The following is a 13,904-nucleotide window of genomic DNA, read 5'->3' as shown; positions in this document are numbered from 1 at the left end:
TAAAAAAAAAAAAAAAAAAAAAAAAAAACACTATTACAATGTTACAGCTGGGAGATGGGGAATTTGCCCCAGTTAGAATCTAGGGAAATCTTAACACATAAAATTAGTGGAAGAGATCAGTGTGGTGGTGAAATGTTGTTTAGCTTGAGATATGGAAAGGTCCCAGGCTTTTTTTTTTTTTTTTTGATGTTTATTTATTTTTGAGAGAGAGAGAGAGACAGTGTGAGGAGGGGAGGGTCAGAGAGAGACACACACACAGCCTCTGATGCAGAGTCCAGGCTCTGAGCTGTCAGCACACAGCCCGACGCAGGGCTCAAACCCATGGACCTGACAGAAGTGGGACTTTGAACTGACTAAGCCACCCAGGCACCCAGGTCCCAGGCTTTCTGACCCTTTATCTGACTTTTAAAAATGAACTAATGAAGTATGTTGAGGACCATATTCCTGCTTCTTTATCTGAGCACATGGCCACCAGACACCTGGCCATCTGGCCCTCCTCCTCTCTGTTGTGTTCCATTTTCAGGTTCGTCCTGACACATGGCAAGAATTTCTTGGAGCAAGCCCTGGTGAACCTGGTGGTGCCAGTTACAGTTCGTGATTGTTTGATTCGGATATATGTTATTAGCATCTCGAATATATATTTCTATCACCAAACCTCCATACTGTTTTGAAATTACAGGGGTGCCTGAGTTGCTCAGTTGGTTAAGCGCCTGACTTTGGCTCAGGTCATGATCTCGTGGTTTGTGGGTTTGAGCCCCTCATCGGGCTCTGTGCTGACAGTTCAGAGCCTGGCGCCTGCTTCAGATGCTGGGTCTCTCTCTGTTTCTGCCCCTCCCCTATTCATGCTCTGTCTCTCTCTGTCTCTAAAAACTGAATAAATATTTAAAAAAAAAAAGAACTTATAGATTTAAATGTATCTACCATTAGAATATAAACTGTATAAAGACAAGGGTTTTTCTCTGTCATGTTTATGACATGACTATATTCTTAATACCTTGCAACTGTACCTGGTGTATAACAGGAACTCATAGAATATTTGGTGAATGAAAAAAAGGATATATCATTCATTTCCATTAGACTGTTCACTCTTTGGCACATTTAAGTGCTTAATAAATGTCTGTCAAAATCAAAGTGAACAAGTTAGTTGACTGTATGGCTAAGTATTTCTGAACCAAGACCAAGAAAGAGAATATTAGAAATTAACAATATTCTGCCTTCCACAGGGAGAGAATTTCTATTTTACTGCAGACTTCTGGATCATTCTAACGTCACTGATATTTAAAAGATGAAGACTAGACATCTGGGTTTTAAAGAAAAGTCATGACCATCTGCTTCCCGTTCAAAAATGCTGTAATCTGTATATTAATTAAATATTCTCTGATAATCTATTTCATCCAGTTCATTTCTTTCTTTTTGACTTGGAAACTATGAGATCATACCATAAAAATACTCTAAAAAATTGTAGGAAAAATTTGTATTAACTGAATTTATTACTCAAAATAATAGCCTTCCCCGTCCTAGCAGAGAAAACATTTGAACTATATTTACATATAGCTGTATAAAGATGTCTTCAATTAAATGATATTCATCTTCCTGTTGTAATTTAAAATTACTGTTTACAAATCAAGGGGTGCCTGGGTGGCCCAGTTGGCTAAGGGTCTGACTTTGGCTCAGGTCATGATCTCACAGTTTGTGAGTTGTCTCTTTCTGCCCCTCCCCCACTTTGTGCTCCCTCTCTCTCTAAAATAAACAAACATTTAAAAATATAGTAAAAATTCTGGCTCCTTCTTTTAGCAGCTGAGTGATTTTCAACAAATTATTTAATCCCTCTAAATTATATTACTTGCATCTCCCAAATGGGGAAAGAATGCTACTTATTTTAGGAAGGATATAAAGGTTGTAAGAGATAAGAATCTATGTAAAATCTTCAGCATAATGCAAACCACTCAATGTGAGCTGTTGTTATTTATTATTAGTAGCAATCGTCGTGGCAGAGATGCAGTCTGAACTGTCATAAATCTTCCGCTTGCAGACAACGAAACCACAATATTTTGACAAATGCCAAGAAATGCTGCCAAAGGGCATTCTGAATTGCAACGTGTGCTATCATTCCAAAAGTGTATTAAGTTACAGAAAAACTGAGTTAATCTTCAAGTCTGCTAACTGCAATTACATGATATTTGAGGAGTTCTGAATGTCTATGCTTCTTGTCATTCGCCCTACACCCATGCTGTCTGTTACCCTGCTCTGGGCGTGCCTTCAAACACATGCAGACTGTTGACTTGAGAACTTAGTGAACACTAAACTAAACCGCAGTTCCAGCATTTTCCTACAACACAGCTCTGCTCCTGTAGCACCTTCCTCACACTCATCAGCTTGTCCAATCCACTGGCTTCCATACACCTACACTCAACTTTTCATAGCCATTCTCTTCTGATACAATTTCTTCCTTTGAGCTTTCATGGCAACCGTGTTTTCCAACATGGCAGCCAGTAGCTGCACATGGCTCTTTCAGGTTAAATTTAAATTAAATACAATTTGGTGCACCAGGGTGGCTCAGCTGGTTGAGCATTCAATTCTTGATTTTGGCTCAGATCATGATCTCAGGGTTGTGGGATCGAGCCCCTCTTCATGATGAGGTTAGAGCCTGCTTAAGATTCTCCTCTTTCTCTCCCTTTGCCCCCTCTGCCCTGCTCACATGCACTCTCTCTCTCAAAGCTAAATAAATAATACATTAAATAAAATTAAAAATTCACTTCCTCAGTTGCAATAGCTACATTTCTGCAACCACACACAGCCAGTGACTACCATATTTGATCGTGCAGATAAAGCACATTGTTATCACTGCAGAAAGTTTTATGAGGCATCACTGATCCAGACTAATTCTCCTTCAAACACATTTTCATTCATGTCTGTCTGAGAACTAAACAAGATGCTATTAATGAAAAAACAGTCATATCAGTTAGCTAAATTTGCAGTTAAACAGGCTTACGTATGTGTGTATGTTAGTATGTGTCAGACTTCTGAGAACATTTAAATACATGATTGTGAACTATGACGCTCAAAAAACTGAATCTAAGTATGTACCTTGTCTCAAATTTATATTATCATGATATATTTTTTAAGGAACCATCTCCAGGGAACTCTAAACTTTGAGAAGTATACATAAGCACCAGCATTGTTCAGAAAGAAGAACTTGTACTCCATACAAGTTTCCATTGTATGGAGTAAAGTAATAAAATCAGCTTACAATTTCTCAACTTCCCCATATAATTTTTTGAAAACCCATCCGCCTAATGATGGCTGTTTTCTTTTAATTTATTATTGTTATTTCTATTATTATTATTTTAGAGAGAGAGTGTGTGTGAGTGGAGGAGGGGCAAAGGAAGAGAGAATCTTAAGCAAGCTCCATGCCCAGCATAGAACCTAATGTGGAACCTGATCCCCTGACCCTGGGATCATGACCTGAGCTGAAATGGAGAATCAGACGCTCAACCGACTAAGCCACCCAGGTGCTCCAGTCTAACAGTAAGTTTTTAATGCCAGTTTCCCCTTCCCTATCTCTGATTTGACAATCACCTTCATTTTACAAAACAATGATATACCTCTCAGCACACTAGAAATCTGGGGGCATTGCCCCAAAGAAACACCTGCAGTTACAAAAGAATAACTTAAAACACCGGTTGTCTGCAAAGCCTCTCGTAACGAATGCACATAATCCCAGAGAGGTATTTCCAATCATTTTTACTTTCAAATTTTAATAAAAATATGAACATGCTAATAAATAATTATGCTGTCCCAAGCAATGGTGCTCATATGAGTATTAACAGCAATTCAATTTTAAGAAAAATTTAAAAACTCAAACGTATTCGGTGGCAGGAAATTTTAAAAATTCAAATTATATACGTACATTTGTAGCAAAAAATGAGACAACTCTCTGAGGTATTGGAAATAGAAACTTAAGGAGAAAAAGAGAAGTTCAAGGACAAAGAACAATATAGGGGCATATGGGTGGCTCAGTTAGTTGAGTGTTGGACTTTGGCTCAGGTCATGATCCCAAAGCATGTGAGTTCAAGCCCCGCGTCGGGCTTGCTGCTGTCAGTGCAGAGGCTGCTTTGGATCTTCTGTCCCTCTCTCTCTGCCCATCCCCGACTCTCACATGCTCTCTCTCTCTCTCTCTCTCTCTCTCTCTCTCTCAAAAATAAATAAACATTTAAAAAAATACTTCGAGGGAATATAGCTTTTGGAAATTCCTTCTTTTATCAACAAAACATTGTTTGTCTTATATCATAGTGTTGTTGGTGTTCAGAAATGTTATGATAATAAAATTGTCGGCTAACCTATAGAGCGCTTACTGTGCGTAAGGCAATGGGTTTTACACATATTAATTTAACTAACCTTTTTCCCCAGATGTACTGAGGAATAATTAACAAATATAACTGTATATACTTAAAAGGTGTGATGTAGTGATTTGATATATACATACACCGTGGAATGATTAATAGGATCAAGGTATTTAGAACACCCACCTCCTCATATAGTTAATCTTCCTGTGTGTGGTAAGAAAGCTTAAGATCCATTCTCAGCAAGTTTCAGTCATAACATACCATATTATTAACTATACTCACCATGCTGGCCATTAGATCCTTGCAACTTATTATTCTTATCACTCACAGTGTGTGCCCTTTAACCTACATCTCCCCATTTTTCCCTTCCCTCCAACCCCTGGAATCTACCATTCTATTCACTGTTTCTGTGACATCAACATTTTCTTTACTTTTTTTTTTTTTGATGTCACTATAGTAACTTATCTAATCTTCACGAAACGTTTTGAGGTATATATTATCATCATCTCTGCTTATGCACAAGGAAACTGAGGCACTGGCTGGCTAATCCATTAAATTCAGGTTATATAAGTATTGAAAAGTGAAATTCATGCCATGAGCCACTACTCTAGGTTACCTACTTTGATGCTTTCCTACCTAACATGTTCAAGTGTTGAAAGTTTATCTCTTCAGCTAGGATTGCGAGGCTTGGAAGGCAACACCGTACCATCCACATCTCTATACTCCACAATACTTAGGATTCAGTTTTGCGCATAAAACAGATTGAATATAAAAAAGTTCCATAGTGGTTATCTTTAGGTATTGTGGTAAGTACCTAATTTTAGTTCCTGCAGAAATAGAATATTTATCGTTAACATTTTCGTCTTGTGTAGATTTTCTCTTTGGGGCATGTATTATTTTTGTAATTAGAGGGAAAAAACTATTTGTTACCAAGGCACTATTTAAAATCCACAAATACGTAAAACAAAGGGAAAAATGGGATACCAACAAACAAGAGACACCCACATGGACGTAGGGGGCAAGTCAGAAGGTTTGGCCTGAGGACTCGGGAGGGCTCATTTGTCCTTACCTGGCCTCAGGAAGCCACAGGGCCCTGGGAGCCCTAGGAGCAGGGCACACATTTGGACAAGGCAAAAGCAAAATAGTTGACGTGTTAGAGGCCATCAGAGAACTTTCCAGAAATCATGAGCTCTTAATTTTTCCATACATTTTAAAGAAACCTTAGATATAGCCACTTAATTATTTCTGCAACGTATCTGCAAAGCCTAGTTCTTTACTGGGGCTCCTCATATACCTGCTGGCTTCTGTACAAGCACTGGGTAGAATTAGGAATTATTTATTAGGGGACTTTCAGCTCTATCTTTTAAGTCTAGCAGCAACATTTTTCTTTTTAAATTCATGCAGTGGATTTTTATTTGCAGAAGAACAAATGGTTAAAGATCCTACCTTGACATGTAAATTTTTTGGAAGGAGTTGTGAGTAATAATTTGTCTGCCATTTCTCCAGGCCCAGCACAGCGAGCAATTCCAGGCTCTTTGTATTCCGACTTTACCCAGTCCGATAACCACTGCATGTTACAATCACAGTAAAGAGGGTTGGCTCCAATTGCTCTGGAAAACAACACCACAAAAGCACACACACACACACACACACACACACACACACACAAAGAGTAGGGAAGTATTGTTATTTCCTAAAGGAACAGAACACAGAGTGATGCTCAGTAGAAAATCCCTACAGATTTCCTGATAACAATTTAGAAGAAAATGGAAACATCAGGGATTCCCGTTTTCCTGAATGATGTGCAGCTGGGATTTAGGGCGTTGTCACCAGCCTCAAAATTTACTGGGCTTTACAAACTCTTGTATTTGCAGAGACAGGTTTATACGGGATGCAAGCTCACCCGACATGCAGATTAATACTTAGTTCATTCATCAAATATTTACTGGGAATCCGATCACTATGCCAGGTTTGGAGGACCCAAACATAAATAAATAATACGTTACTTCTAACCCCAAAGAACTCCTTCTGCAGAGGTGATTAACATAGACTCAAACATGCAGATCATTTGCATTAGGAGTGCTACAGTAGAACTATTTACAAGGTGATTGTGAGCACAGTCACCTTGGAGATAACTTTCCTGGGAGATTTGTGGTTAAAACTATGAGCTGGGGCGCCTGGGTGGCTTAGTCGGTTAAGCGTCCGACTTTTGCTTAGGTCATGATCTCGCGGTTCATGGGTTTGAGCCCCGTGTAGGGCTCTGTGCTGACTGCCTGGAGCCTATTTCAGAGTCTGTGTCTCCCTCTCTCTCTGACCCTCCCTGCTCACGCTGTCTCTATCTCTCTCCTAGAAATAAATAAATTAAAAAAAAAATAAAAGTATGAGCTTTTACACAGTTAGATTCAACGAGGTGGAAAAGACTGCAAAGTCACGGAGCTAAGAAAGGGCATGAAATAATAGAGACGCATCAAGCCAGTTCACCAGAGTGGATCTGAACCTTCCCCAGCTGTCAACCCCTGTATAAAGTCCTTTATTCTCAGGGGGCCTGGGTGGCTTAGTCGGTTAAGCGTCTGACTTTGGCTCAGGTCATGATCTCACAGTTTGTGGGTTCGAGCCCCGTGTCGGGCTCTGTGCTGACAGTTAGCTCAGAGCCTGGAGCCTGCTTCAGATTCTGTGTCTCCCTCTCTAAAACAGATAATTTTGATTTATAATCAATTTGTGATTGGTAACGCTTCTAGGTCTATAATCTAAGTACAATTCAACTTACTCTTTCGTGAAGAAAGGCCCAAAATATACTTGTAAAATCATGATCCTTTGTACTGTAGCAGTTTTAATGCCTAACTCTAACCAAGAATTGGAGTGCAGTTAATGTTATGCTCAGATTCAAACTTTTCCTCTACATTAAAAATGAGCCAAATTATGTTTTTGAGTCATCTGGTGCCACCTTTTCTGACATTTACTATGTCCTTACTATGTGAGGGACACAGTGGAAAAGTGAATGGAGCAGAGCTCTTTATGATCTGAAAAGTCAACGCGAAATGCATGAAAGAAATATATGACAGAACAAGGTACATGGCAAGCAAGATTCAAGCTGCTCCCATTGTTGGTGTCAGTGCTCACGGAAGGACAAGTTATGCTAAGCTCAGCTTTGTGCCTTCCCTAAGCCTTTTCTGATAAATCACCCTAATGCTAGCATAATGGGTGCTTTCTTCTAAGTTTTTTAAAGGCTATGTATTTATTTTGAGAGAGAGAGAGAAAGAGTTAGAGAGAGAGAGAGAGCGAGCATGAGCAAGGGACGGGCAGAGAGAGGGAGAGAGAGAATTCCAAGCAGGCTCCATGCTGTCAGCACAGAGTCAGGAGCGGGGCTTGAATTCACGAACTGTGAGATCATGACCTGAGCCGAAACCAAGAACAGGACCTTTAATCGACTGAACTGCCCAGGCACCCCTGAATACTTTCTTCTTAATGTTGTGTACTTTCCCAGACAGTACCAAGCTCTACACCCATGAGCTAGAAGAATTCATCACACTCTGTCTCAGGCAAATGACATCCATGGATTTTGCAGCTGAGTAGCCCCTATGTTGACTCTGAGGTAGGTGTTCAAGTTCAGACATGAAAAAGTGAAGATTCTTCCCCCTGGGACCTGATGGGTTAGTGGAAGGGATATTAACAGTGGGCACCAAACAGTCTGATAGACTGATGTACAAAAAAACCTACATTGATGAATAGGGCCCCAGTAAAGCACATTCAGATACAGCAAGATTGACTATTGGCTCCTCTCCTTTTCTCAATTGTTCAAACATATCTTCTTGGCATTTGGTGGGTTTCGGAGAGGTGGGCAAAGCCACGCCAGCAATTTCTGGGGAACTGGGAAGCAGATTCTACTGTTTCAGGCGAAACATAAATACCACCAGGTGGCGCCAAACCCACCCTGACAAGAAAGTTTCAGATCCTAAATCTGTTCCTGGAATTTCATTCCAGGTTTGCCATGATCTTAACACTACAACTATAAATAGCAGAATCATGGAAATTGGCCCAGAAGAGGTTTTTTGGACCCCATTTATCACATACTTTATATTGCTTTATTGTACTTCCAAAAATAAGGAGGCACAGGATCCTATGAGACAAAGCACAAAGAAAAGAAAAAACAGAACATTTCATCCAGTGTGAGAATTTGGCAGTTTCCTCTTGTCATACTATAAAGTCTTGAACCATTTCTAATTTATTTTTGCATGGTGCCATAGCCAGTAGTATTTGCTAAATAAATGAGTCTGGTTAGAGCAAATCAAGACAGGCTTCATGAAGGACATGATATTTAGAAAGTCACCTGGATGATACGATTTGGACAAACTAAATTGGAGGGGAACTGGTATTCTAGGATCAGAGAATGTTAAGAGAAAATGCATAGCGAGGAAGCTGGAGAGCCCTGCTTGTAAGAAGACACTAGCTAAGTAAAGAGAGTCCAACTGCATTAGTTAATGGAGACTAAGGGCCAGAAGAAGAAATTAAGGCTCTCATGCAAAAGGCACTGTATCTAGATTGAAATCTTCACATCTTCTTTAGAGGTGGAACCAATCGTATCTCATGATGTGACCAAAAAAGGGTGGCAGAGAATGGTATGTTCCGAACGCACCTGCCAGGGAGAGTTTGACCCTAAGCCCACATTCATGAACTAGGTACTCACAGGTGTGACAACGCAGAAAGATCATTAAAAGCACCTTCGGGCACAACAGAAATATCATTTCCATGTAATGAACTAAAAGCAAGAAAAAGCAATATTAAACTTCTTACATATCAGAGAGTTCAGAAAAAATCTAACACGTGTGAGAGTTTCGTTTATACTAAGCATTTCAAATCAGTACAGGAAATATGACCTGAATATTCAAGGCATAGTCTTGACATAATTAGGTATCTATTTGGGAAAACGAAAAGTTCTTATGTCACATCACATGCATAAAATCAATCCTAGATAGAAAAGTTAAATGTGAAAATAAAACTAAAACTGTATTAAAAAATAGAGGAAAGCTCCTTTGTATGAACGTAGGATGGGAAAGACTGTGAAGGTAGAAACTCCAAAACCATAAAGGAAAAATATACATTTTGACGATGCAAAGTACAACCATAATTAATATGAAAGATAACATATAGGGAACAGAATGGAAAATATCTGCAACATATACAAGACACAGGATTAATTCCTTAGTAAAAAAAGACCTGTAAACTTAGAGTCAAGTCGTAGACACATACAGACATATATGTTAATAAGGAAAAGACAAAGCACCCAATAGAAAATAGGAAATGCATGATCAGGCTCATGGAGTAAGAAACACAAGTGCTCAATAAAAAAGTAAAATATGCACAAGTGCTCTAGTTATTGGAATTTCAAATTAAAACAGGAAGGGAAAATCACATTCAATCTGTCCTAGAATTAATATTATTCAGTATTTGCCAGGGTGCTTTGAAACAGGTCCTCTATTAAAACAGGTGCTCGGTCTGTCATAGAAAAAAATGACAGGATTAATACTATTCAGTATTTGCCAGGGTGCTTTGTAATAAGTATTCTCTTAAAACAGAGTTGGTGCAAAATAAATTCATAAACTGACACATTCTTGTTTTAGGGGCACAACTTGACAGTTACTTTTGGTATTCTCCCAGTACAGCTGACAGGAAGATGAATGTTCAGGATGCTCACTCCAGCCCTGTGTGGGATAATGCAAGTCTGGAATCAAACCACATGAGGACGATTAAATAAGTTATGGTTCCTTCGTCCTGTGGAATACTCTGTGCCAGTTGAATAGTTGAGGGATACTTTTAGATGATGGAACAGAAGTAGTCTAAAGTATATTGTTAAATAAGATTAGCCAATGACAGAAGAAGAACAAATCTTACTTATGTTTTTGTTAAAGGTTATAAAGCTGTGGGCATACATATATCAGCATATAAAAACAAATGCATATAAAAGAGGACCAGAAGACAAGACAAAACTGTTTAATTCTGGGCGAGGGGATTGTGATTGAGGATCATATTTCATTTCATATATTTAAAATACTTTTTTTTGTAAAAATGTGCTCATTGATTATGCAATTTTTAAAGACATTAACATTTCCTGTATTTCTTTCAAGATTATTTGGATCTATATAAAACATACATCTTAATATTATCTATTGTCAAATAAATGACTACAGCAACATTGTAGTGTTCTCCAAACAATAGGTGTTGAGTAGTGATATGGGAAAAGAAGTACTTTTCCTATTTCCAAATTTGCAGTAAATCCTAATGTATGTATCTTAAAACACCCAAGAATCAAAAGAGCAGTTAAATCATTAAACACACAAGCCAAAACTCAGATCCCCAAGATAAGAGATATTTTGTTGTGCATAAGATGCTTACAGTAATCGGAGAGACTTCAATCCATCGAAGGTTCGAGGAGGAATACATCTCAAACGGTTGTAACTAAGGATTCTGAAAGCATACATAGTCGATTTGTTTTACTCAGATATCCCCAAATGGCCAAATGTCATTTTAAAATAAAGCAGTTAAGAAAAGCGTTGTTTTAGCATTTTATAAATTGAGAATATTGATGCATAATACTTTAATGTCTGTGTTTTCACTAATACAACATATTTATTTCTAAATACAGTCTAGATGCTTCCTTCCCCAGCCTGTTCCCTCCCTCAGGTGGCTTTCCTCAGAGGTCTGTCTCAACAATCTCTCCCAACCCCACCATAAGTGTAAATTATTCTTTGTTCCTTTTATAGAGCCCAGTACTTTAACAATATCTGTGTTTGTTTACTGAGGTTTTATTTGTCTGTTTCTCCCAACAATATTTATATTCCCTGAGGGTGGACTCTATCTCTCTTGGTAACAGGGAACATCCCAGCGCCTAGAAAATGCCTGTCATCCAGAATTGATAAACAGTCGGTGTCACATTTTCACACTCACAGGGTGAGGAGCTGGGTCATGTTGCTGAAGCTCTGATTAGAAAGTGTGCTTATTCGGTTGTTACTTAAGTCTCTACAAAAGAAAAAGAAAAAAAAATGGAGTCTCCTGTTACCAGAAGAAGTTAAATATTAGTGACTCTTAGAAAGAGAAAGTTCTTGCTCAGTCATAGCTGCACTGTTAGCACTCAGCTTTCACCTGAAAATAACGAAACCCTGGATAACCCTCTGGGGGACAGTGTAATATTCATAATTACTCACGCCCCTGCCTGTTGAAATTAGAAGTGGTGATATGTTTTGCTTTGGCCAGTGAAGTAAGTGTGGGCACTGGTGCCCGGTTTCACTTCAACACAGAAGTTTTAGAGGCGCCTGGGTGGCTCAGCTGGTTAAACGTCAGACTCTTGATCTCAGCTCAGGTCATGATCTCATGGTCCCTGAGTTCAAGCCCCACATTGGGCTCTGTGCTGACAGTGCAGAGCCTGCTGGGGATTCTCTCTCTTCCTTTCTCTCTGCCCCTCCCTTGCTTGCACTCTCACTCAAAATAAATAAATAAACTTAAACAATCAAACACAGAAGCTTTGGAGTAAGCTCACTTTCCCCATATCCCTCTGCTCACTCCTCTGTAAGACCTGTGATATTTCACAGCCAGTGCTGGTGCCCTGATCCCAGCACAGCCGCATGACGTGTGGAGGCCACTCACAACAGACACATCTTATGTGTGACAAATAAACCTTTGTTCTTGAACGTTCCATTGGTTGCACGTCCTTTATTTTCCCTGTTATGTATGCTCCTGGATACACACAGTCAAATCTGATAACTAAAAGAAATCATCTAATGACATCTGGAACACCATAATTAAAAACTTTGCCCTTCAAAAATATTACTGGCACATAGTAGGTCCTCAGCAAATATCTGTTTAATGAATAAGTTAATGGGAGAGAGGTGGATTTCTTTAACCAGTGCTATATGGATGTTTATACTAGTGTAACTGGTACTATGGCTCTGATTTATATTCAATTAATGTGATCTTATTTTTATTACATATAATAATATATGTAACTATATATGATGTATATAACACTTAGTATGCCTATAATTATATTATAATATATAATGTAATATAATAACATATAATAAATAATGACATATTGATATATATTAAATACCTTGGCAATTTTGCATTAAGGAAAAATTAATGGATATAGCCATACATACACTCAAACAGTGATATGTATATATTCACTGTTTTTTTCCTAACACAAAATCCTAAATACATAAATAAAAATAAGATTCATGAATAAGTGAAAAATTATAGCTCATAATTTATGATCATTTTTTAAAAATTTTATTTTTTTTATTTTGAGAGAAAGAAAGAGAGAGCGCACAAGGGTGGGAAGGGGCAGAGAGAGAGGGGGAGAAAAAATCCCAAGCAGGCACCATGTTGTCAGTGCAGAGTCCAAAGTGGGGTTTCAGTCTCACAGACCCTGAGATCATGACCTGAACCGAAATCAAGAATCGGACACTTGTCCACCTGAGCCACCCAGGCGCCCCAATTTATGATCATCGTGTGTGTGTATTCTCTGCTTCTTTTTTCTGAAGAAAAATATATAAATAAAGATGAAGGTTATCCATTCCTGAATTAAAATGTCCAAAATATCAGTAAAATGAACCTATAAAATTGTGAAATAATAGGAATAATATAGGAGCTTTATTATTCTTCTTAGCTGCTAAAATACCACACCTAAATTTAGAAAATAAGTTAAGTAAATCTATATTGGTGGAAGCTACCTGCCTAGGGAAGCATCATGAGTCACTGGTAAATCCATTTCTGGATCTACAAATTCTCATCTTACATTTCCAATCTGGTCCTAAATAATCGTATGCTTTCCCACAAATGACCCAATCCACCTGAAGTGACCCTCTGGAAATTGCAGTAATTTAAAGGTATATTTAGTAGAACAAAATGTATGTAATCAGTTCTGGCTGCTACTAAATAAGTGACTAGAGGCAAAACAAGACATCTTAGGACATTTTCTCCCTTAATTTAATCATAGGTCATTTAAAAGTCCTACATATTTTTTTAAGAAAATGATTATCTTATATGTTTAAGGGAAACTGGAAATGATTCACAGTATTTTAACCAGCCACAACCTTCCTTGAAACAAGTTTATTTTGAGAAATGTAACATTTTCTGTGACTTACGTTTTTAGAATTCACTAATTAGGAATACACCTCCTTATTCTAGGAACACAAGACCAGCCTCCTCAGCCAGCCATATTTACTCTAAAATCATATAGGACTTAAACTAAAGTATTTCCATTTCCTCCTATTGCTGATTATTTTTTTGATAAGTTTTACCAATTACCACAAGGCTGACATTATATACAGTAAGATTACATCTTCTTAAAAATATTATGCATATAACTAGATCAAAATGTTGGTATATTTAAATATAGTCTTATATTACCACTTAAAAATCCATTTACATTAATGAAAGAGAGAGATGTTATTTTACAAGAACATTAAGCCAAACTGAAAAAAAAAAGTAAATGTCTGAAATTGATGCTCAGAAAATCAGCATCTTTGTCAAGTCTACTTAAATGCTAAGTAAAATTAATTT

At 38.0% G+C, this 13,904-nt stretch overlaps 1 protein-coding gene across 3 annotated transcripts in view; it reads right to left on the bottom strand.

Moving 5' to 3' along the window:
* SLIT2 (slit guidance ligand 2) overlaps positions 1-13,904 on the bottom strand; it is a 370,098-nt gene that overhangs the window by 58,597 nt on the left and 297,597 nt on the right. For all 3 annotated transcript variants that reach the window (XM_077750411.1, XM_077750413.1, XM_077750412.1), the window contains 4 exons: positions 11,289-11,360; positions 10,737-10,808; positions 9,031-9,102; positions 5,793-5,956 (listed from right to left, as the gene is read on the bottom strand). In XM_077750411.1, coding sequence (XP_077606537.1) covers positions 5,793-5,956; positions 9,031-9,102; positions 10,737-10,808; positions 11,289-11,360 — 380 coding nt within the window. The remainder of the gene's footprint in view (positions 1-5,792; positions 5,957-9,030; positions 9,103-10,736; positions 10,809-11,288; positions 11,361-13,904) is intronic.

This window comes from Crocuta crocuta, unplaced genomic scaffold, assembly GCF_008692635.1.
Source record: "Crocuta crocuta isolate KB4526 unplaced genomic scaffold, BGI_CrCroc_1.0 scaffold179, whole genome shotgun sequence".
NCBI lineage: Eukaryota > Metazoa > Chordata > Mammalia > Carnivora > Hyaenidae > Crocuta > Crocuta crocuta.
This window is presented reverse-complemented; position numbering and strand designations above follow the sequence as displayed.